Source organism: Mus caroli, chromosome 5, assembly GCF_900094665.2.
Source record: "Mus caroli chromosome 5, CAROLI_EIJ_v1.1, whole genome shotgun sequence".
NCBI classification, from domain to species: Eukaryota; Metazoa; Chordata; class Mammalia; order Rodentia; family Muridae; genus Mus; species Mus caroli.
Window position 1 is genome coordinate 108496350 of NC_034574.1, and position 20679 is coordinate 108517028.

The 20679-nt window shown below is 53.1% G+C and overlaps 4 protein-coding genes across 8 annotated transcripts in view; all 4 read left to right on the forward strand.

Annotated features, from left to right (window-relative positions):
• The window catches only part of Pxn (paxillin), a 50906-nt gene extending 41597 nt beyond the window's left edge, over positions 1-9309 (forward strand). For 3 of the 4 annotated variants that reach the window (XM_021161701.1, XM_029477303.1, XM_029477302.1), the window contains 7 exons: positions 141-276; positions 4789-4890; positions 5148-5318; positions 5399-5572; positions 6059-6140; positions 6273-6421; positions 7176-9309. In XM_021161701.1, the coding sequence (XP_021017360.1) occupies positions 141-276; positions 4789-4890; positions 5148-5318; positions 5399-5572; positions 6059-6140; positions 6273-6421; positions 7176-7442 (1081 nt within the window). In that variant the 3' untranslated portion in view covers positions 7443-9309. The remainder of the gene's footprint in view (positions 1-140; positions 277-4788; positions 4891-5147; positions 5319-5398; positions 5573-6058; positions 6141-6272; positions 6422-7175) is intronic. The other variant, XM_021161702.1, reaches the window with a different exon arrangement.
• On the forward strand, positions 283-4781 carry LOC115031106 (proline-rich receptor-like protein kinase PERK8). Of its 2 annotated transcripts, XM_029477305.1 has the most exons (3): positions 283-3053; positions 3463-3729; positions 3923-4781. In XM_029477305.1, the coding sequence occupies exons 2-3, from the start codon at positions 3511-3513 to the stop codon at positions 4370-4372; spliced, it is 669 nt and encodes a 222-aa protein (XP_029333165.1). In that variant the 5' UTR covers positions 283-3053; positions 3463-3510; the 3' UTR covers positions 4373-4781. The 2 variants fall into 2 exon arrangements, with proteins under 2 accessions (XP_029333165.1, XP_029333164.1); XM_029477304.1 differs by having other exon boundaries at positions 283-3729.
• Positions 9310-12678: 3369 nt separating the features above from the next.
• Rplp0 (ribosomal protein lateral stalk subunit P0) lies at positions 12679-16678 on the forward strand. Its single transcript, XM_021162425.1, has 7 exons — positions 12679-12732; positions 12980-13081; positions 14052-14315; positions 14410-14556; positions 14644-14829; positions 15730-15870; positions 16446-16678. The coding sequence occupies exons 2-7, from the start codon at positions 13028-13030 to the stop codon at positions 16605-16607; spliced, it is 954 nt and encodes a 317-aa protein (XP_021018084.1). The 5' UTR covers positions 12679-12732; positions 12980-13027; the 3' UTR covers positions 16608-16678.
• Positions 16679-18376: 1698 nt separating this feature from the next.
• Positions 18377-20679, forward strand: part of Gcn1 (GCN1 activator of EIF2AK4) — a 58511-nt gene continuing 56208 nt past the window's right edge. The window contains exon 1 of the mRNA XM_021163616.2: positions 18377-18420. Within this exon, the coding sequence (XP_021019275.1) occupies positions 18403-18420 (18 nt within the window). The 5' untranslated portion in view covers positions 18377-18402. The remainder of the gene's footprint in view (positions 18421-20679) is intronic.

Genomic DNA, 20679 nt, shown 5'->3' on the forward strand with positions numbered 1-20679 from the left:
TCCCCTTGGCACGGTCTCAGCCAGTTGTACTCTGCCAGGGATGGGGGTCCCTAAGGTACTGGGTACTGGAGACCTGATCCCCTGTGGAGCTAGAGTCTGGCCCCCGGGGCTTCCCGCTGACACAGCGCCTGCCCTTGCAGCCCAGCCATCACTGTGAACCAGGGAGAGATGAGCAGTCCGCAACGAGTCACCTCCAGCCAGCAGCAGACCCGGATCTCGGCCTCCTCTGCTACCAGGGAGCTGGACGAGCTCATGGCGTCACTGTCAGATTTCAAGGTGCCCTGTGACCCTCCGTCCTCTCTGCTTCCCCCCACCCCCCATCCATTCTCCGACCTCAGTGAGTAGCTGGCCTGTGGCTCCACAGCACCCTGGGGGGGGAGAGGCTAGGCAGTCTGTGGGTGAGACTGTGCTTCTTAGCAGTCAGTGAAGGCAGAGAAACCAGAGCCTCTTTTAGCTGGGACATTCCTCCCTCTCCTGGTGTTCCCAGCCACCCAGGTCAAGGGGATCAGGAGGCATGGACACAGGGACAAAGAGCCCTGTGTTGATGGCTGCTCTTGCTGGGGGAGGGTATGTCCGGCTGGGCCTGTGGGGTCAGGATCCCATGCCTGAGAGGTCACTTGCCCCAGAGCTGCCTCTCCCACGCTCGCTGTCCTCAGAACACCCACTTTCTTTCAGCCAGTGGGGATGGGATTTACAGGCCTCTGCAGCCAGCCTCCGTCCACACTCCACTTTGTTCTCCCGGGGCCTGAGTCCCCAAAGCTTGGTTTGTGGGAAACCCAACCTGCCAGGCCCTTGGCCCATCAGCAGGAAGTGTCCCACCTTCCCCTCCCAGGCTTTCCGGGCCCAGCAGTCCACGGTGTTTTATTTAGAAGATGTATTGCTTTGATAGGGCTTCATACTGACAGAACCCTCCAGTAGCTGCTGACTTTAGCTCCGTGTGTGTCAGCCAGAGACCTCTGGGGCGCAGCTTGGGGAATATGAGAAGGGAGCCAGGCCGTCTCTCCATTCTTGGCCCAGAAAGGTGCCTCCTGCCTCTCTTCAGCTGTACTCTTGCTTGGAGCTCAGAGGCGGGAGACCAGGAGCTGGCGCAGTCCGGACTTGTAAACCTTGTTGCCTGGTTCTGAGCAGTGGCAAAGCAAGTCGGGACCGGCATTGGCTGTGCTGGTGTTCATCCCAGGACAATGCGGTTGCTTCCTTAGACTGTGTAGCCCAGTGCCACTCAAGGAAAAGCCACACTGCTTCTTGCTGAGCACTAGAGTGGGGACTTTCCGATAAAGGAAAGCAGGAATGAGCTGGGTGGGATGGCCCGGTGGGTAGTGCGTGGAGCTGGTGCCTGTGGCCAGCTTCCCCTGGGTTTGCACCTCATTGTAAATCTCCAACATGCTTACTCTGGGTGACTTTGTGAGCATGACTCTGTGGCTGGTCTCTGATGCCTGGGTCTCCTAAGGTGCGAAGGAACCCAGACCAGTGCAGACAAGCATTTCCGGGCTTGGAGCCTTTCCAGAGACCCTGTGCCTTAGTGTTGCACAGGTGTAAGATGGCGGTTCTCAGAGCACTAGGCCACACCTGCCCCTTGCTCACCTTTCCCCGTTTTTTCTCTCTTCCCCTTTGTCTTTCTCCTCTAGACTAGCACTTCTGCTGTGCTGCTGAACTCCCAGGGGCTGCTGCCCGGCTCTTCTCCATCCCCGCCCCTCACCCTCCTTCATCCTCCTCTTCCTCCCACTAACTCCTCCCCTGGAGACCACACCCCAGAGGCCCTCTACACAGAAGGCAGTAGTCAGGTCCTTTTAACTTCTGTGGCTCCCAGATGGCTTTGTTTGGGTAGTCCTGAGGACACGTCTGACACTCAAAACTCAAGGTATCCTTCTGCTGCGGCTTCTCGACAGTCACGTGGTGTGAAGAGCCAGGCTCAAGTTAGGTGTGGCCTGATGGGCGCTGTGGGTCCCCCCTCTAGGACTCCCCCATGCCACATTCCATACCCTGCAAGGAGCACAGGGTCCCCGGGGCCACTGGCCAACCATGTGTTTTCAGAGGAGACTGTGGCTCCCATTTGGGGACGGCCACAGGCTCTGACAGCATCCAGGCCTGAGAGTCCCCACGGAGTGACTTACAGCTTTCAGAAAGGGCTTGAGCCACCCGCTGTGGCATTAGATAGGCAAGATATCCTTCCTGACACCTGGGCTCTCACCAAGGAGTGTGCCCTGCAGGAGAGGGCACAGTCAGAACCAGAGGGCCTGGGAAGCACTTGTCCTGCTGCAGGGGACAAGGAGCAGCTCCGTGGGAAGACTCCCCAGAAGGGAAGCCTTGGGGGACCCACTGAGGCACTCGGGAGCCCAGGGAACCCAGAAGGTACCACCGAAGCCACTCTGGAGGCCAGGAAGGAGCAGCCGGAGCCTTCTCATGCCATGGCCGTGGGGACACCCAGCGTCTCGGAGAGGATTTCCACCTCCGGCCAGGCAGGCACCAGCTTGTGTGGTCACTAGGCATGGCTCTGGCAGGACTTGAGTGTGGGCCACTCCTTGCTAACTGCATGCTGCCCTTACAAATGCCTTCCTGGGCAGAGAGTGCCAAAGGATGATGGTCCTAAAGATATGCTTGGCGGTGAGCCTGTGGGGCCAGCCTTGTGTCTAGTGATGTTCGATCTCCTGCTTAAGATGTCCCTTAGAGGAGCTGACCCGGCATCTCAGTGTACAGAACGGTTAGATGCGTGGATTTGGGAACTACAGAGATCCACACAGCACTCTGGCAGCTCTCACTCCCTATGTCTACTTGGGGAACCACCCAGAGGCTCAGCTTTCCCCTCTTTAAAATGGGAGCACTAATAGCACACTGTCCCAAGGTCACGCAGAGGGTTGGCTGAGATAAGTCCTGGAAAGTGGAAACAACCCAGTCCATGGTTTTTCTTCCCTCCGCTCCTGGCTGTCCGTCCTGCCTTTGCCTCCTCAGTGCTGGGACTCTAGCTGTGTGCCACCATGCCGGGCTCTTCCTTGTTTCTCGTAGGATTCTGACTTTACGCCTTCATCCCAAACCGTTTCCGCCAACAGTACAAATGAGTAAGCTTTAATGCGTACTATAAACTACGTACAAACACTGGCTAAAAGATGTAAAGAAAAGAGAAGCCTCCATCTTTCTACTTAAGTAGTGAGGAGAGAGGCGAGGGAGGGGTGAGAACATCAGATGACTACTGTGTGACCCCAAGTGTGAGCCAGGAGAGCCCCGCTGGCTCCGGCTAAGGAGAGAGTATCCTATGAGTATTTTGTCCACGGTTAGAGATTGACTTGTGAGTGAGCGCTAGGCCGTAGGACCCTTGACAGCCCTGTCTGCTTCCTGCTTTCACCTGTCTCAGGTGGCTTCTTGGTTGTTCTGCTTTGACTTCTTGTGACCCCTGGTGTGGCCCAAGTGGCGGCGTCCCACCTTCCCTGAAATAGGATTGGTGACGGCTGCTTTGTCCTCCTCCCCCAGATCCGCTCTGTGATCAGGAGGAGCCGGGAGACGGGCCACGTGCACCCCATGTCCCGGGAGCCCTCCCCTCGCCGCAGGCTGGACCCTGCCAGCCTGAGCAGGAACCCATCCCAGGAGCAGCTCATTGCCGAGCTGCAGGGCCGGCTGGGCATCCAGCTGGCGGCCGAGGAGGTGGCAGGGGCCCCCGAGCAGGACTGGCTGACGGAAGGCGTTGTTATCACCGTGCAGCCACGTGGGAGGCAGGCCGGGGGGCAGCTGGTAGAGAAGGTAGCCAGCCAGCTGATGTGGCCCTGGGAGTGGGGGTCTGGAGATTCCCTCAGCCCTAGTGAAAAAGATTTTGGGGTTGTGGGGTGGTTTCTGCACTATTGCCTTATGACGAGGCTGGCCACATCACCCCTTCCACCCTCTTTTGGCTGCTGAGTTCTTACCTTCCTGTCTCTTTCCCCTCTCTCCTTCCCAGGTTGTCTACCCTCCTGACTCTCCCATTCCCCTGAGAAGAACCATCTCTGTTGTGGCTCCTTCTCCCCCTGCCCCTTTGCTCCAGGATCACCCCGACCCTTCGACTGGCAGCTCTCCTCTCCCACCCAGCCTGCCCACTCCCTCCTGGCCAGGGCCCTTGGCTGCTGCTTCTGCTCCATCTTCTGGGGTCCAGACTGAAGGGGGGAAGTCCCCAGAGGAGGGTGGGCGTGGCCCTCCTGGTCTCATCTCCGTGCCCCACACTGTGAGGTCTGTGGGCTGCCAGACCAATGAGGACCCACTCTTCTGCCCGATGCAGGCCGGCCTCCTGGCACCTTGCCCTGCCCGTGCCCTGTCTCGTCCCAAGCCACCTCCCAACTCCGAGGATGCTGCAGAGGTGTGCACTCATGCAGGCACGGAGGGCTCCGTCCTCCATCCTCAACCCAGACAGTAATTGGAGTCCTTCCTTAGGGTCTGCCTGACCCTGGTATCTAGGCAGCATTTCAGTAAATCACACACACACACACACACACACCCGCCCATTCCCTTGGGTTCGTCAGCTGAGGAGGCCATTTCCACACTGGAAACTATGAACCATCTCTGCCCTTGTTGGCCTGGGCCTGCCATTGTCAGGGCCTCCATGTCTACCCCTTCCCCCTCTCCCTCCCCTTCTTTTCCTAGGCTTCCTCTCTCAGGTTCTCTCTCTCTCCCTCCCGAATCTCTTCACCTCCACTCCCAACCCCCTCTTGTTTTCTGCCATTGCCAGTAGGGAGAACTCCTCTAACTTTGTGTGATAATCCAGTGGCGAGGCCTCTCCATCTCGGTTTTTAAACAATGCTTTCTCCTCTTCTCCTCTCTTTGCCACCTAAGATGCAGGGCCTGGAACAGAGAGTGGATGGAGAGCGGCCGTGGGCAGCCGGCTGGCCCCCCAGCAGCAGGCAGAGCAGCCCCGAAGGGCAGGACGAGGGAGGGGTCAGTGCTTGGGCTGGGGGCTGAGTTCTTGCTTGGCATGTTGTCCCTGGGCTTGGTCATGCAGCTGGGTGCTGGAAGCCCTCCTCGACCTTCCTTGGGACTGCCTGCGATGTCACCCCCCACCCCACCCCAGGGGACCGTGTGCCTTTTGCCTCCGTCGACCCGTCTGTTCGGGATAGAAAGCCTCATAGGTGTTAACGCTGTGAGTTGCCCACACCAGGCCCTGGAAATCTGACTGGCTCTCTCTGTGTCCATAGTTCATGGCCCAGGGGAAAACTGGAAGCAGTTCACCCCCTGGGGGGCTCTCTAAGCCCGGGAGCCAGCTGGACAGCATGTTGGGGAGTCTGCAGTCTGACCTGAACAAACTAGGGGTCGCCACCGTTGCCAAAGGGGTCTGTGGAGCCTGCAAGAAGCCAATCGCCGGGCAGGTAAGCAGGGGAGGTGGGCACTGAGCACCGGGGCCTGGGCTCTGAACCTCACCGGAGTGACTCTGTGTCTGTCTTGGAAGGTCGTGACCGCCATGGGGAAGACATGGCACCCTGAGCACTTTGTGTGCACCCACTGCCAGGAAGAGATTGGATCCCGAAACTTTTTTGAGCGGGACGGACAGCCCTACTGTGAGAAGGACTACCACAGCCTCTTCTCCCCACGCTGCTACTACTGCAACGGGCCCATCCTGGATGTGAGGCTCCTGGGCCCTGTCTGCTCCTTTCATCTCCTGGGGTTGGCAGTCCTCTCTCTGAGCTGTGTCAGCCAGGCTTACCCAGGCAGGAAGTGGTAGGGTAGAGCTGAGAGTCTGACCTGGCGGCTCACAGCAGCCCAGATGTGTTAGGTGGCTCCCCCTCCCATCCTGGAGTCCTGGTGTGGGAGGCCCAGGCATTAGGAGCCTGGGTGCCGGGTGTCTCCCTTCCCACAATCTGTGATGTTACTTATAAAGTAGGAGTCACAATCAATCCGGTGAGCCCGTGAGTTTGAGTTCGAAGTTTGAGGAGGGAGATGTGTATGTGTGTCTGTCGGTTGGAGATGTGTGTGTCTGTCCGTTGTATCCCTCAGCAGCTCTGAGTACTTAGTGTTTGCAGTTAGGAAAGAGCCCTCTTCCATTGGCTATGCGCAGGGGTGAGGGGGGAAGGAGAGCCTCGTCCATGCGCCCTTTTTTCTGCTTTTGCAGAAAGTGGTGACAGCGCTGGACCGCACGTGGCACCCGGAACACTTCTTCTGTGCCCAGTGTGGAGCCTTCTTTGGTCCAGAAGGTAGGGCTACACTGGAAGGGCCTGCCTGCCATGCTCTGGGAGGTCTCAGAAGGAGGTAGGGTGACCTCGCCGATGGTGGGCTCGGGGTGGCTCCCGGTCTACCTCTGAACGCCACTGGCTTCCGATCCTCAGGCTTTCACGAGAAGGACGGCAAAGCGTACTGTCGGAAAGATTACTTCGACATGTTCGCTCCCAAGTGCGGCGGCTGCGCCCGCGCCATCCTGGAGAACTACATTTCAGCCCTCAACACCCTCTGGCACCCCGAATGCTTTGTGTGCAGGGTAAGGGGCACCTCCATTCAGCCAGAGGGCCTGGGAGCGGGCGGGGGTGTGTGTGTGTGTGTGCAGGGGTGAGTCTCTCCTGTGGTGCCTGTGTTCAAGGCTCTCAGCAAGCGAGCAAGCGAGCAGGGCTGGGGTGTGTGTATGTATGCTTCTTCAAGTCCCAAAAGTCCTCAGCTGGGGTCGAGACAAGGAGCCAGGTAGAGGTGTTCCCTGCAAGCTCCAGTGTGCGGGCCTCAGGACTGGTCACACTGGACAGAGCATCTGACGATCAGATGACGTGTAATAAATCCTGAGGCTCCAGGGGGAGCGGACTGTGCTTCTCAGCTGGTCTGTGGGGTAACAGGCCCCCAGTAAGGGCTTGTGGACCAGTAACCTAGGAACACTTGCTGTAGGCCCACGCCTTTCACACCTGCGTGCGCACACTAATCAGCAAATGGGGATCCACAATGTGAAATTTAAGCTCAGCTCTCCTCTCCCTATCCTTTTTAAAAGTGTGCCCGTTTCTGGCTACAACTGTATGGCCCCTCTGTGTAAATCCAGAACTCACACCTCTGACTAGGTGTGAGTTCTGGAGCAGCGAGCACGGCTGGATCACATCACGTACAGACCTTCTTCCTCCAGGAGAAAGTTGAGGGTGTAGCCTAGCTCACAGGAACCGATGAGCAAGCAGCGGTCCTTACAAGGGTGACAAGGGTCCTTTGGGCGTCAGCCAGGACAGCTCCCAAGCCCCTCTCTCTCCTCTTCTGCCCGGCAGGAGTGCTTCACACCCTTCGTCAACGGCAGCTTCTTCGAGCACGACGGGCAGCCGTACTGTGAGGTCCACTATCACGAGCGGCGTGGCTCTCTGTGCTCTGGCTGCCAGAAGCCCATCACGGGCCGCTGCATCACCGCCATGGCCAAGAAGTTCCACCCTGAGCATTTCGTGTGCGCCTTTTGCCTGAAGCAGCTCAACAAGGGCACCTTCAAGGAGCAGAACGACAAACCCTACTGCCAGAGCTGCTTCCTGAAGCTCTTCTGCTAGGCCGGTGCCTGCCCTCCCCACCTTCCCCAGCCAGCCAGTGCCGCCATGCACCGCTCGCACGGGGCCAATCCACCAACGGAAACTGGAACCTCACCCTCTCAGCAGGTGCAGGCGCAGGACAGAACACTGGGTCCGTCCTGCCTGTCTCTCGTCCCTACCACTGCTTAAGGGGCCTCCTCCCCCTTCTGTGGCTCTCCTGGGCTCTTTGCACTTCATCTTCCCCAGAGGTGGAAGCTGCTGCCCAGTTGTCCCGTGGATGTCCCTAAGAGCCAGCACCTCACACTGGAGTCTTTGACAGTCACCTTTCCACAGTGTGGTCATTGGGAGGGCAGAGAGGGTCAGCTAGGGGCTCTTTTTATCCTTCTCCAAACCCCTACTGTATTGGGGACACCGGGCCCCACTAGACAATGCCAGCATAAAGTCACCCATGGGCCACCAAAGGCACTTTGGGTGCCACCACCCAGTCTCCCAGAGTCTGGGTGACTGCCCCGGGGTCTCTGAGAAAGCCTCCTGCAGCAATAACCTTTTATATAGACACGTGCTTCATCTCTGGGGAAGGCGTGAGGTGGGAGTGTCACCCACCCGCGCCTCAACACTGTACCAAATTTGATAGATTTCTACACTGAGGTTCAACTTCGTACAGCGCAAGTTGCTTTTATGTATCTCCACAAGATGATTTTGAAGAGATTTAAAGAACGCCCCCTTTTGTACTCTCGTCTGTCCTCGCCGCTGGGTCAGCCGGTGGCCTTGGTTTTGGTATGGACTTCGCTTTGTACTGAGGGCTCAGGACGGGGAAATACTTTGTATCTTTATGTTATTTCTTAGCACAATGAGCTGGGAGCGGCTCTGTGCCGACTTCTGGAACCTCACAGCTCCCGGGACTGTTTTTAAACTGCTGTATTTTCAAACCCTTCCCTCACTGCCCAGGTCAACGGGCTCTTCATTAAGAACTACTCTAAGAATGTCCAGCCCTTTGGACCTGGAGTTTTGAACCTCACGGGTCCTGTTCCCAAGGCAGGCAAAGGGGAGAGACATATTTGGGGGTCTGCTTCCTGCCTAAGTAAGCCATCTGGAGCCAGCCTCTGCTCCCCGTGAAATTTTTTTGGCGACAAGGAGAACCCCTGAATTTTCTCAGCCTCCTCATTGCTTCTCTGGGGCTCACTCTTCTGCCTTCTCAGGAAAGCCGGTGTCTGATTTTGACCAGGAATACAGTAAAACGTCTCTGGTCTCCACTCCACTGAACGGATCTCTCCCTCCCTCAAACTTCCTGTCAACTGACCGGGGCGAAGGTTGTTGTTCCCTTTCACAGGTGGGGTTTGTGTTGGTGCGGGGGGCCGGGGGGGGGGAAAGGGGGTCTGAGAAGAATGCCCCAAGCTGGTACAGGGGAGCCTGGTAGGATTTGGGGAAGAGGGACAAGATCCCTGTTAGAGCAACGAAAAGTCCCAGAGCTCCCAGTCCAAAGGATGAGATGGGAGCAGCCAGCTTGGAAATGGCTGGGGAAGAGGGGTCTGGAAAAGGGATTCCAGACAATTACATAGGCTGGGGACCTACACCTTACATCAGCTTCCCAGTAGAGGACCAGCGTGATGGGGTCCCAGACAAGGATCCCCGGTCAAGGTCAGCTCCGGCAGTGGCTGCAGACACCGGCACTTCCACCCACAGGCCTTACTGCTCTGTTTACAGTGACCTGCTCCAGCCCCCCCCCCCCCTCCAAGAAGAGGCCGGGGTATCTGGAGGGCCATTCTCTGGGTCAATGGATCTGTGATCATTTGATTTTTTTTTTCCCCCTTATAAACTTTTAACCTGGCTTTTCTCATTTCAACTCCTGTGATATATGCCAATAAAGTTTGCCATGATTTTCACCCGAGCTGATGTTATTTCTTGGGACTTTGAGCTAGTTGCCACAACAGAGAAACTAGACCTCTCTAGACTCAGAAGACTCATACAGAGAAAGCCGATACTTGCTGTTCTCTTCCTGGAGGCCCAGAGAGCCAGAGAATGGGATCCTTGGAGCTTGCTTGTGGCCATAGGTTGGTTCTTCTGACTCCAGTGTGAACTTTACCTACCTAGCCTAGGGAGTACTGACTGCGCCCCACAGGGGCAGGTCCTGCTCTAGGGCTATCCTGTGGATTCACGGAGTGTGTCTCCCGGTGGGCCTGTTGAGTGACTTCCACTCACTGATCATGGAGAAAGAACAGAGTGGAAATCCCAAGTTCCAGAGAACTCACCTTGGTCTAACTCATCCTTTCCCTATGGAATGCCCGAGACTTCCTGCTGCTGCTCACTCTCTACTGCCCCCTTGTGGTCATGTCCATACATGCATGCTTTTTCTTGTCAGATCCCGGGGCCCCTATGTTGGATGGATGGTTTGTTTCATTTTGCCCAAAGCTGCAGTTTCAGTCTCACCTGTCCTTTAGAGCAGGTCTCCAGGCAGCACAGGAAATGGTATTTTGGGTGACGACTCCATTACGGCGAGCTTGACACCCAATCAGAGATAATGACTTGGTTTCTTTTCCCAACCCTCATGTCCCTGTCCTTAGAGTTTCTCGGTAATGTTTTACGGATACCTTCCCGTGCCACTGGGTATAGATTTGCACCATTTCTAATGGCTTCATGGCATGGTGACTGTAGTGGCTATTCCTGGTTGTCAACTTGACTATATTTGGAATGAACTACAATCCAGATTGGAAGGCTCACCAGTGACCCTTATCTGGAGGCTTGGAGATAGAAGTTTCTGATCTGAATCTTGGTATGGAGATCTTGAGGTATAGTGGGTATGGATTCCAGAAGATTAAATCTCCGAGTTTAAGGTCATCTGGGATTAAAGGTGTGGTGGAACACACCTTTAATCTGGGCTACACATTCTGCTGGAGACAATATAAGGACATTGGAAGAAGGGAGTCTAGCTCTTGCTCCTTCGCCTGCTTGCTGTGTGGGACTGAGTAACTGCTAGATCCTTGGACTTCCATTCACAGCTACTACTGAACCATTGTTGGGAATCCGACTGCAGACTGTAAGTCATCAATAAATACCTTTACTATATAGAGACTATCCAAAAGTTCTGTGACTCTAGCGAACCCTAACTAATACAGTGATATATTGGCATACGACAGTTAGAGTATTTATAGTGTCAGAGTCGGGATGTCTTTGGAAATGTAACATAGCCATTATGTATGCACTTGGAAAAGCGCATTTAGAGAAAGAGAGACATGGGGTTTGGATTTGACTGTGGAGCACAGTGGGGCCCACACAGTGGCCTTTGGACCTGTTTCTACAGCCTTCTGAAATCATCAGATGATTTTAACCACTCTGGGAGCTTTCTTGTGGACAAAGTATTGCACCTCATGACTTGGGGAGTGGGGATGGGGTGGTGGTGGTGGCTTCAGGAACATGCACCAGCACTTAGCACAGTGCTGAGCGTGTGGAATCTAAAGAGCGACCTCAGCAGCCACTGATGCCTGCAGTTCTCAAACTGGGCCGATCTTCAAAGGCACCAGGAAGCTTTAAAACAACAGACTGCTTGTTTAGCATGAACAAGGCCCTAGGTTCAATATCTTCCCCCATATATACACATTTATTTATATATGGATATTTATTTATTCATGGGTCTGGGAAGATGGCTCAGCAATTAAAAACAAGGCAGGAGTGAGACTTTCTCAGTAAAACAATTATCCAAATAATGTTGAATGACTGTGTGTGTATATATAATGTGTGTATGTGTGTGTATATATATATATATGAAGAAGCTAGTTTTGTTTTTCAAGACAGGGTTTCTCTGTGTAGCCCTGGCTTTCCTGGAACTCACTCTGTAGACCAGGCTGGCCTCGAACTCAGAAATTCACCTGCCTCTGACTCCCAAGTGCTGGGATTAAAGGCGTGTGCCACCACGCCTGGCTTTTTATTTATTTATTTATTTATTTATTTATTTATTTATTTTGAGAAGCTAGTTTTATGTATCGATTTTCTCCCGTATCCCTGGAAGGGAAAGCAAATGGTCAATAAAGTGGAAGTGCTTTTTAAGACAACACAGCAAGCGGCAGAACAAAGTTATGGATCTGGGTCTCATCTGGCCGCATACCCTGCGTTTTGCCTGCTCAACAAATACTTATCTGCCCACTGTCTGGCAGGCACAGAATAAAATCTCTGCCCTGTGGAGCTTACCTTCCTGCAGGGAGAGGCTGACAAACCAGAATGTGGTGAATTATACAGCGAGTTAGATGGTGCAAGTGCTGCAGGAGAAGGCGGGAGAGTAAGGGAGGGTGGGTTTGGTTTTGCCCCCGCCCTTAAAATTTAAAATCAAGAATCAGGGCAGGTCTCCTTGAGTAGATAGCATTTGCAGCAAGACATGGGGGAGGTGAGTTTCTCTGACGGATGCTGGCCAGCACCATTCAAAAAGCTGTGAAGCCCGTGGTGGTGGTGGTGCACGCCTTTAATCCCAGCACTTGGGAGGCAGAGGCAGGTGGATTTCTGAGTTCAAGGCCAGCCTGGTCTACAAAGTGAGTTCCAGGACAGCCAGGACTATATAGAGAAACCCTGTCTCGAAAAACAAAACAAAACAAAAACAAAACAAAAAAAAAGGGCGTACCCTTGAAGGGGATAAAAGGGCAAAGGGATCAGGCGAGAGGCAGACACATCAGTAGGAACGCAAGAAAACAGATTGCGACAGTGGAAACGGTCGTGTGGGACCTTGAGAATAGTCTACGTTTTAGGCTTTTACTCAGAGAAAACGGCAGTCTTTGATTAACTTTGTGCGGGTGAGGATGTAGGTTTTGAAAGGAAGAACAAAACGGGCAGTGATGGCCCACGCCTTTAATCCCAGCACTTGGGAGGCAGAGAAAGGCAGATTTCTGAGTTTGAGGCCCGCCTGGTCTACAAAGTGAGTTCCAGGACAGCCAGGGTATACAGAAAAACCAACTAAATAAATTTAAAAAAAATTAAAAGAAAGAAAAAAAGAATGGAAGAACTTGAGGAGACTAGAGCATCAGCTCGGGTTTCACAGAAAGAAGTTGTTTTGCTGTACTGACTCGGTGACGCTGCAGGGCGGCTCCGACCCAGCAGAGGGCAGCAGCTCTGAGAGCCCGGCTCCTGCGGCCGGGTACTGTCTTTACTTTCCCGACTTGCTGGAGTGGCAGCGGTCTCAGCCAATAGACGCGCATGTTAACTGAGTGAGGCATGGAACCAGCCAATAGGCATGGACGACGTAGTCTTCGGTTCCGAGGCCCGCCTGGTTCTCCTATAAAAGGGACGCGCGGGCGTGCGGCCCGTCTCTCGCCAGGCGTCCTCGTTGGAGGTTGGGGCTTGTTTTTTTGTGGGAGGGCGGCAAGAGCGCGGGGACGTTGCGGGTGGGATCGATGGGCTCCGGAAGGGTCGGGGCCGGGCTCTGCCCGTCCTGTCTACGGCCTGGCTTGCCGGATCGCCCGTGCTGCTGGCGGCGGCAGCCCCGGGCCCAGCTCCCGCGTGGCCGGCTTGGCCTAGGCCTGGGATCGGGGCCGGTGTTGGGGTTACCGGGCTCACGCTGCCCCCTCTCTCTTCCCCAGTGACATCGTCTTTAAACCCCGCGTGGCAATCCCTGACGCACCGCCGTGATGCCCAGGGAAGACAGGGCGACCTGGAAGTCCAACTACTTCCTCAAGATCATCGTAAGTATGGAGCGGGCCGGTGCCGCGCGGCTTCCGCCCCCGGGGCTTCCCGGGGCGGTCATTGGCCACGCGCTTTAAGAGAGTTTGGGATCCCCTTCGTTCCAGAACTAGCTCACCCAGTTTCTCATCTCGTCGAGCCCTTCGCGTTTGTGCAAAAGGGCTGAGACGGGAGTGATTCATCTTGTTGCACCTGCCAGTCAGGCTGCTGTTCAGTGACTTAATTACAAAAGACCTTTGAGGCGGCTTTGAACCACAACTACCAGACTTTGTAGGCACGAGTCTGTTTAGTTAAAACTTTTTTTTCGGAGACAGGGCTTCTCTGTGTAGCCCTGGCTGTCCTGGAACTCACTCTGTAGACCAGGCTGGCCTAGAACTCAGAAATCCACCTGCCTCTGCCTCCCAAGTGCTGGGATTAAAGGCGTGTGTCACCATTGCCTGGCTTTAGTTAACTTTTACCTTAATATGTTTCAGAGACAGATTTTTGGGTCTGGTAGTGCCTTTTATAGTTCACAACCTAAGATCCCCGTCCTCTCTATAATTTGTTTTCTGTGCTTTTAAGTCTGTCTCTCTTCCCTGATTAGAGTCATCTTGGTCACCCAGGTATGCCTTATTTAAAAAGTAAAACTAAGATTTAGTTGAGGCAAGTCTTCCCCCTATAGCTCTGGCTTGCCTTGGATTAGCAATTAAGCCTTACCTGTCATTACAGGTGTGGCACCACACCCAGCTAAAAGTTAATTTTTGGCTGTGACAGTAATTTTGTGCTACTCCTAACCAGCAAGTGAGCTGGATCAGATAAAGACAGACGTTGGGCTCAGGTGGCTGGCTCCTATGGAGAAGTGTCACAGCCTAGGGTTGGAAGCATAAAGGTGAAGCAATGGGGAGGTAGTGGTTGCAGGGTTTCGGGTTTTGCTGGGTATTTTTGTTTGTTTGTTTCCCTCTCAATGTGGTTTCTTCCTGGCTTCCTTCATAGCAACTTTTGGATGATTACCCAAAATGCTTCATTGTGGGAGCAGACAACGTGGGCTCCAAGCAGATGCAGCAGATCCGCATGTCCCTCCGAGGGAAGGCNGTGGTGCTGATGGGCAAGAACACCATGATGCNCAAGGCCATCAGGGGCCACCTGGAGAACAACCCAGCTCTGGAGAAACTGCTGCCTCACATCCGGGGGAACGTGGGCTTCGTGTTCACCAAGGAGGACCTCACTGAGATTCGGGATATGCTGTTGGCCAATAAGGTAAGGGGCCAGGACAATGAATGAGAGGATTTGGCCATTTCTGGGCTTACCAGTGGAGAGGCATTTCACCGTCGACTACCTCTGTTGTGTTTAGGTGCCAGCTGCTGCTCGTGCTGGTGCCATCGCCCCGTGTGAGGTCACTGTGCCAGCTCAGAACACTGGTCTGGGGCCCGAGAAGACCTCCTTCTTCCAGGCTTTGGGCATCACCACGAAAATCTCCAGAGGTACCATTGAAATTCTGGTGAGTAGACGGCCTGCAGTGGTCGGTCCTTCAGACTGGGCCTCCTGTGTGTCCAGATGGTAACTGTCCAGCTGTTCTCTTCCTCAGAGTGACGTGCAGCTGATAAAGACTGGAGACAAGGTGGGAGCCAGCGAGGCCACACTGCTGAACATGCTGAACATCTCCCCTTTCTCCTTCGGGCTGATCATCCAGCAGGTGTTTGACAACGGCAGCATTTATAACCCAGAAGTGCTCGACATCACAGAGCAGGCCCTGCACTCTCGCTTCCTGGAGGTATGTCTGCCCAGCTCCTTCCTCCCGTGCTGAGTGTGACAACAGATCCTGCTGGCATCTTCAGCTGGTCCATCTTCTCATCTGCAGAAAACAGAATTGACTCTAAAGTTGGGTGGGAGGTCGTGTGCTGGGACTCTAAAGGTTGTTAGCCTGTGATAGCAAAACACTGGCTGTGGGGGCTGTGTCTAATCCCAGCAGAGGCAGGCACCCTCTTGTGAGTTTGAGGACAGCTAGATTTCAAACAAAATAGAACATTGCTGGTGGGTGAGATTTTGAGTATTGAGTCAAGGAGAGATGAATACAATTTAATGCTAACAATTTAAATTATTGCTCTTTTTAAGGACTGTCCCACACCAGGCTCTTGCCATTAAATTGACCTTTTTTGTTTTTTGTTTTTTTGTTTTTTTGAGGCAGGGTTTCTTTGTATAGCCCTGGCTGTCCTGGGCTTTGTAGACTATGCTGGCCTTGAACTCAGAAATCCTGCTTTTGCCTCCCAAGTGCTTGGTTTAAAGGTGTGCGCCACCACCGCCCGGCTTAAATTGACTTTTAAGGAAAATTGTTTCCTCGAGTGAATAACTTACTGAAATTAGACATGCATCTATAGATTTAGCATTTTAATCTATATTAACATTTTTTGAGTTTATATAGTTTATAACTCCAACCATGCCCACCCCCAAACATAATTCAAGATTGGAAAAAGGTTTCATTACTGGTAATAGATTAATATTCTGATAGTGCTCAGTAACTAGGTTAACAGCTTAGATTTTCAGAAGTCACTGTAAGGAATATTGAACACCCAGGTCTGGAGGAAGGGTGAACACAAACTGATGGCTCTTTGGCTCTGCCTGGGCTTGAGATTGAACTGAGGCAAGCTAAAATGTCATTCTTGTCTGCACACAGGGTGTCCGCAACGTGGCCAGTGTGTGTCTGCAGATTGGGTACCCGACTGTTGCCTCGGTGCCACACTCCATCATCAATGGGTACAAGCGTGTCCTGGCATTGTCTGTGGAAACTGAGTACACCTTCCCACTTGCTGAAAAGGTAAGGCTGTCCTTTCAGGACCACAGAGGCCTGATGGGTTGGCAAGTGGCAGTCTGCTGAGTTAGTGTATTCATGCTGTGTCACACAGTAGGTACCTTGTGAGAAGACAGGGTTTCATGTAGCCAAAGCTGGTCTAAGCTGTAGTTGGGTGACCTTGAATCCAGGTGTTTGATAAGCACCACCAGGTTGGGGCTTGTTACCAGTGCTTCCCCACTAAGCCAGCACCTTACCAACTAAGCTGGTAATCCATGCTCCGTGCCCTGTTTGGTACTGGGTGAGGACTGGGTGGCCTGAGGAGCTAGAAGTTCATTCTGGCCTGAGTCTGCCCTGAGCTAGACAGATCCTTTGTTAATAAAAGTGGGGGAAAACACATATTTTAGTGGAGGCATGCATGCTCTCATTTTAAAAGACTACAGACCCCTAGAGCTGGGCCCAAGTGTCCCAGCCAGCAGGCTATGCTCAGACCTCCTGGTGGGTGATCTCATACTGGGAAGCTGCCACAGGACAGTCAGTTCTTAGCAGGAAGGTGTAGGTGGTAGAACTATGCTCATGCTGACTGCCTTTTCTCCCTCAAGGTCAAGGCCTTCCTGGCTGATCCATCTGCATTTGCGGCTGCTGCCCCTGCAGCTGCTGCCACCACTGCTGCCCCTGCGGCTGCTGCAGCCCCTGCCAAAGCTGAAGCAAAGGAAGAGTCGGAGGAATCAGATGAGGATATGGGATTCGGTCTCTTCGACTAATTCCCTCAAAGCAACCAAGTCAGCCTGCTTAATTTGAGAAAGATGGAAATAAAGGCTTACTTCTCTTAAAACTGGTCTGGATTTATTTAGTTTGTTCACTTAAGCAGGATGAAAAAGCAAAACCGCTACTGTTTAGGGTGATACTTTGTGTTGACATCTTGTTTCTAAAAGTAAAGCTCCTAGTGGTTTTGTGGGCTTTTTTTGTTTTTTGAGACAGTTTCTTGACTTGGTGCCATAGCTAGCCTGGGACAAAGATTTTCCAGGTGTGAATTAAAGGTGTATGTCACCAAGCCTGGCCTTTCTTATGGTAGACCATGTTGGATATATATCATGTATACATATCATATATGTATACTAAACTCAACGGTTAAGAGACCTATGAGTCACACCAAATCTGTATGGTTTGGTATCTAGGTCTGTTTTCTGTATATCACTGGATGTCCAAGCCATTGTTAATAGGTAGCCTTACTGCTCCAAGGCAGGGTGATGCAGGACCAGAGCCCTGTTGCTTGAGGCTGGGTTTGAGCTAGGCATGGTTTAAGGACTAAAAGTCTGAGGGCCTGAGACAGTGATACTGAGCTGAGGCACAGCAGTATCCAGGTGAGTCGAGATTGAACTCAGGTGCCTGATTGTGCCTTTTGAGATGAGGATTGGTGTAGAAGTTGATCTGCCTGAGCCTTCTGCCTGCAGAAATTGAGTCACTGCTGTGTGGTTAGTAATGATGAAGTTATAATACTTGTGTTTGTGTAGTTTAGATGTGCAGTTGAGTTTCTAAGTCGTGGTGGCTACATTTTTTTCTTGGTAGATCAAGGCTTGAATACAGGGGCAGTTAATAACTAGCCACTAAGGTGTGCATGTAGGGTTGCTTTCATGTTCTAGACTGGAGGGTGCAAACTAGAATAACTTGCTATGTAAAAAGCCGCTCCAAGAGCTCCTAAAATACTGCCTGTCCATGTGCATCACCGGTAACTAGACAAAAAGTTACCTAGAATTGCAACCTCTAACGACAGTAGTTTGATGTTGGTTCATATAGGCATTCAGTAAGTGTTAAGTCTGAAAAGCTGAGGATTTTAAAAACCTGGGGCTCTAACAAGTAGGTGAATACTGTATCAAATGCAATGCCCTATTGCGATCATGAACCTTGTGACATCACTACACATCTGTGTATAGTTCCCCCCACCACCACCACCAGGGTTTCTCTGTAGCCCTGGCTTTCCTGGAACTCTAGACCAGGCTGGCCTCAAATTCGCCTGCCTCTGCCTCCCGAGTGCTGGGATTAAAGGCGTGCGACACCACGCCCGGCCCCATCTGTATAGTTGCCACTGCTGAAGGCCAAGAAGCATGGAGATCGCATTCTCCAAGTACACTCTTGAGTTGTAGTAAAAATTCACTAATTCTAAGACATCGAGCTCTTCCTCAACCCTGTCCCCAGGTGTCTGCAGTTGAGGCTCCCAGCAGGTCACGCAATTCCCGGGTCATCCCTGCAACCCTCCCGCGTACCTCGCCATCACCTGTTCTAACCTCCAAGCCGCTTGGGCCTGAGACTAGTCTTTGGGTTTCCTGGGGCCTAGGAAACAGCACGATGCGGGGTGTCGGTGCTGGACCCGGGATCCCCCCCAAGGATGCCAGAGCTGCAGGGCGCTATCCGGGGTCTAGGAGATCCCGCGCCCAGGGGCTGCAGAGCGCGACCTGCGGCCGCCCTCCCGCCCGGGGGCGCCAGGCCTCGCCTTGCCGCGTGGGCCCTGCTGTGACCCGGAAGCGCTCCGGAAGCGGTTCCGGACTGGGCGCCGGCAGGATGGCGGCGGACACGCAGGTGAGGCGGGCAGCTGCGGCGGCCAACGCGGCGGGCGGCGGGGGCCGGACCCGGAGCGCGGGCAGTGGGGTGGCGGGATTGCCCGGGCGGAGGCTGCGGCGCCCACAGCCGCGGAGGGCGCAGACGGAAGCGGTGGCGCGGGGGAGGGGGGCGGCGGCTGCTGGCGGCTCGAGGCTCCGGCCGGCCTGGGCGAGCAGAGCGACCCTGGACTCGAGCATCTTGCCATCCGCTTGGCTTTGGGGTAGCGGGCGCCGTGCTGGGCCTGTGCGGGTCCCGGTGGTGGCAGAGCTTCCACTCGGCGTTGGCTACGGTTCTCCGGAGCCCGCGGGGCGATGCAGAGGCCCCCCGACTCTGTGCCCACGCTCGGAGCGTAGCCTTTTTATGTCCATACGGGTTCGGAGTTGAGCCTCTGCTCGTTGGTTTCGTCAAGGCGTTGGATCAATGACATCACCCCTCCGGGTCTCGGTCCTTTTAACATAGGGTGGTGGTGATAATACCGATCTCCTATGTTATGTTACGGGAAGATGTCTTGAGACAAAGTAGTAGGGGCCCATGTGGGTTTGCTGGGTGTTAACTGGGTCCTGGGTGAGATCCCAAAATGTCACCTGCGAAGAGTCGTGACACCTTTGTGCGTTCACACCTGTGGGTACATTGCAGTTCAGGGAGGCGTTGAGGCTACCCCCTTCTCCATCTTAGCCTCATTTGTAGCCTTGTGGAAGGGTGAAATAAGAAATAAATAAGAAACATAATTTCTTTTCCTCTCCATGTCCCCATCCCACCCTCCCTTTTCAAAAATGTAGATCAAGGCCAGGTAGTGGTGGTGCGGTGGTGGCACACGTCTCTAATCCCAGCACTTGGCAGAGGCAGGTGGATCTCTGAGTTCCAGTCCAGCCTGGTCTACAGAGCGAGTTCCTGGCAGACATGGCTACACACACACACACACACAAAACCCTGTCTTGAGAAACAAACAAATTAAAAAAAAAATGTATAGTGAGTTGGCTTTGAACTTGTAGCCATCTTGCCTGTGCCTTCCTAATGTGTGTGTGTGGGTGGGGTGGGGGATGGGGGGTGGGGGGGGTTACCCTGCCTGGCAGGAACATATTTAAAAAACAGTTTGAGTCTCTGGGGTGAGATTAATTGATTTTTATGTTTGAGTCCTCAAGGCCCACCAAAGAGGGGCCATTTAACCTGATCATTAAAAAGATGCTTTGCAAGGGTCTTCAGTACAAGGGTTTGGTAATTTGTTTAGACAGAGCTGCCTCTTAGTGAATCCTAAGAAGGGAAGTTAGTGTTTCTGAACGTTTAAGAATCTTCTCGCTAGAGTTGTGTTATTTAGTAGTAGGTTACCATTAACTGTGCTATCAAAAGAGCCGTAAGGCTTACTTAAGTTGGTCAGAATTAAATGAAATTTAAAAATTCGGTTCTCCACCTGTGCTTCAAGTGATTTGCCCTTCACGTCTTCAGAGCAGCCACATCAGGTCTGTCATTTCAGAAAATCCTCTCTTGGGCAGTGATGTCTGCAGAGACACCCGTGGACTTGGGAGGCATGAGAGCTGATCTTTCCAATGTCCAGTGTGACTGACTCCTAGAGGCTCTTAGCATATAAGGTTTCCAGTGGGAAACTTTTCCTATCTTCCTTTGTAGCGTTGGGGACCCAGCCCAGGGCCCTCGTGCTTGCTGGGCAAGGGCTGAACGACGAGCTACTCCTAACCCGGCCACTTCTGATTAAGGAAAAGAGGAGCCTCGACTTCCTTGTCAAATATGAAAAGTTCCTGCATATTTGTGAGAGAACTATCGCTATGAGTTTAATGCCATGTTATTGCCCAGCATGGTGGCACAGGGGTTTTTTTGTTTTGGTTTTTTGTCCCAGTACTTGGGAATCAGAGACAGCAGGATCTCTCAAAGTTCCAGGCCATCCAAGGCTGCACTGTGATAAGAAGACCTTGTCTCTAAAAAAAAAAAAATTAAATTAAATTAAAGAAAATAAAAGGAAGTTTAATGTTGCCATATTGGAAGGCAGAGGGTAGTACATATGCAGTATTTTCTCAAACCTCAGTAAGGTTGGTAAAGGATTTAAAAAATTGTAATACGGGGCCAGCAAGATAGTTTATTGGGTAAAAGTGCTTGTTGATGTGTCAGCAAAATGGCCTGAGTTTTGACCCCTGTATCCCTTGGTGGAAGGAGAGAACTGATTCCTGAAAGTTGTCCTCTGACCTGTGCACGCATGCGCACACACACACACACACACCATGGCATGTG

Coding starts and splice junctions, on each gene's coding strand:
- LOC115031106 (XM_029477304.1), top strand. CDS start 3,511: ATGTCCCGGGAGCCCTCCCCTCGCCGCAGGCTGGACCCTGCCAGCCTG. Junction 3,730..3,922: donor GGGGGCAGCTGGTAGAGAAG/GTAGCCAGCCAG, acceptor TCTCCTTCCCAG/GTTGTCTACCCTCCTGACTC.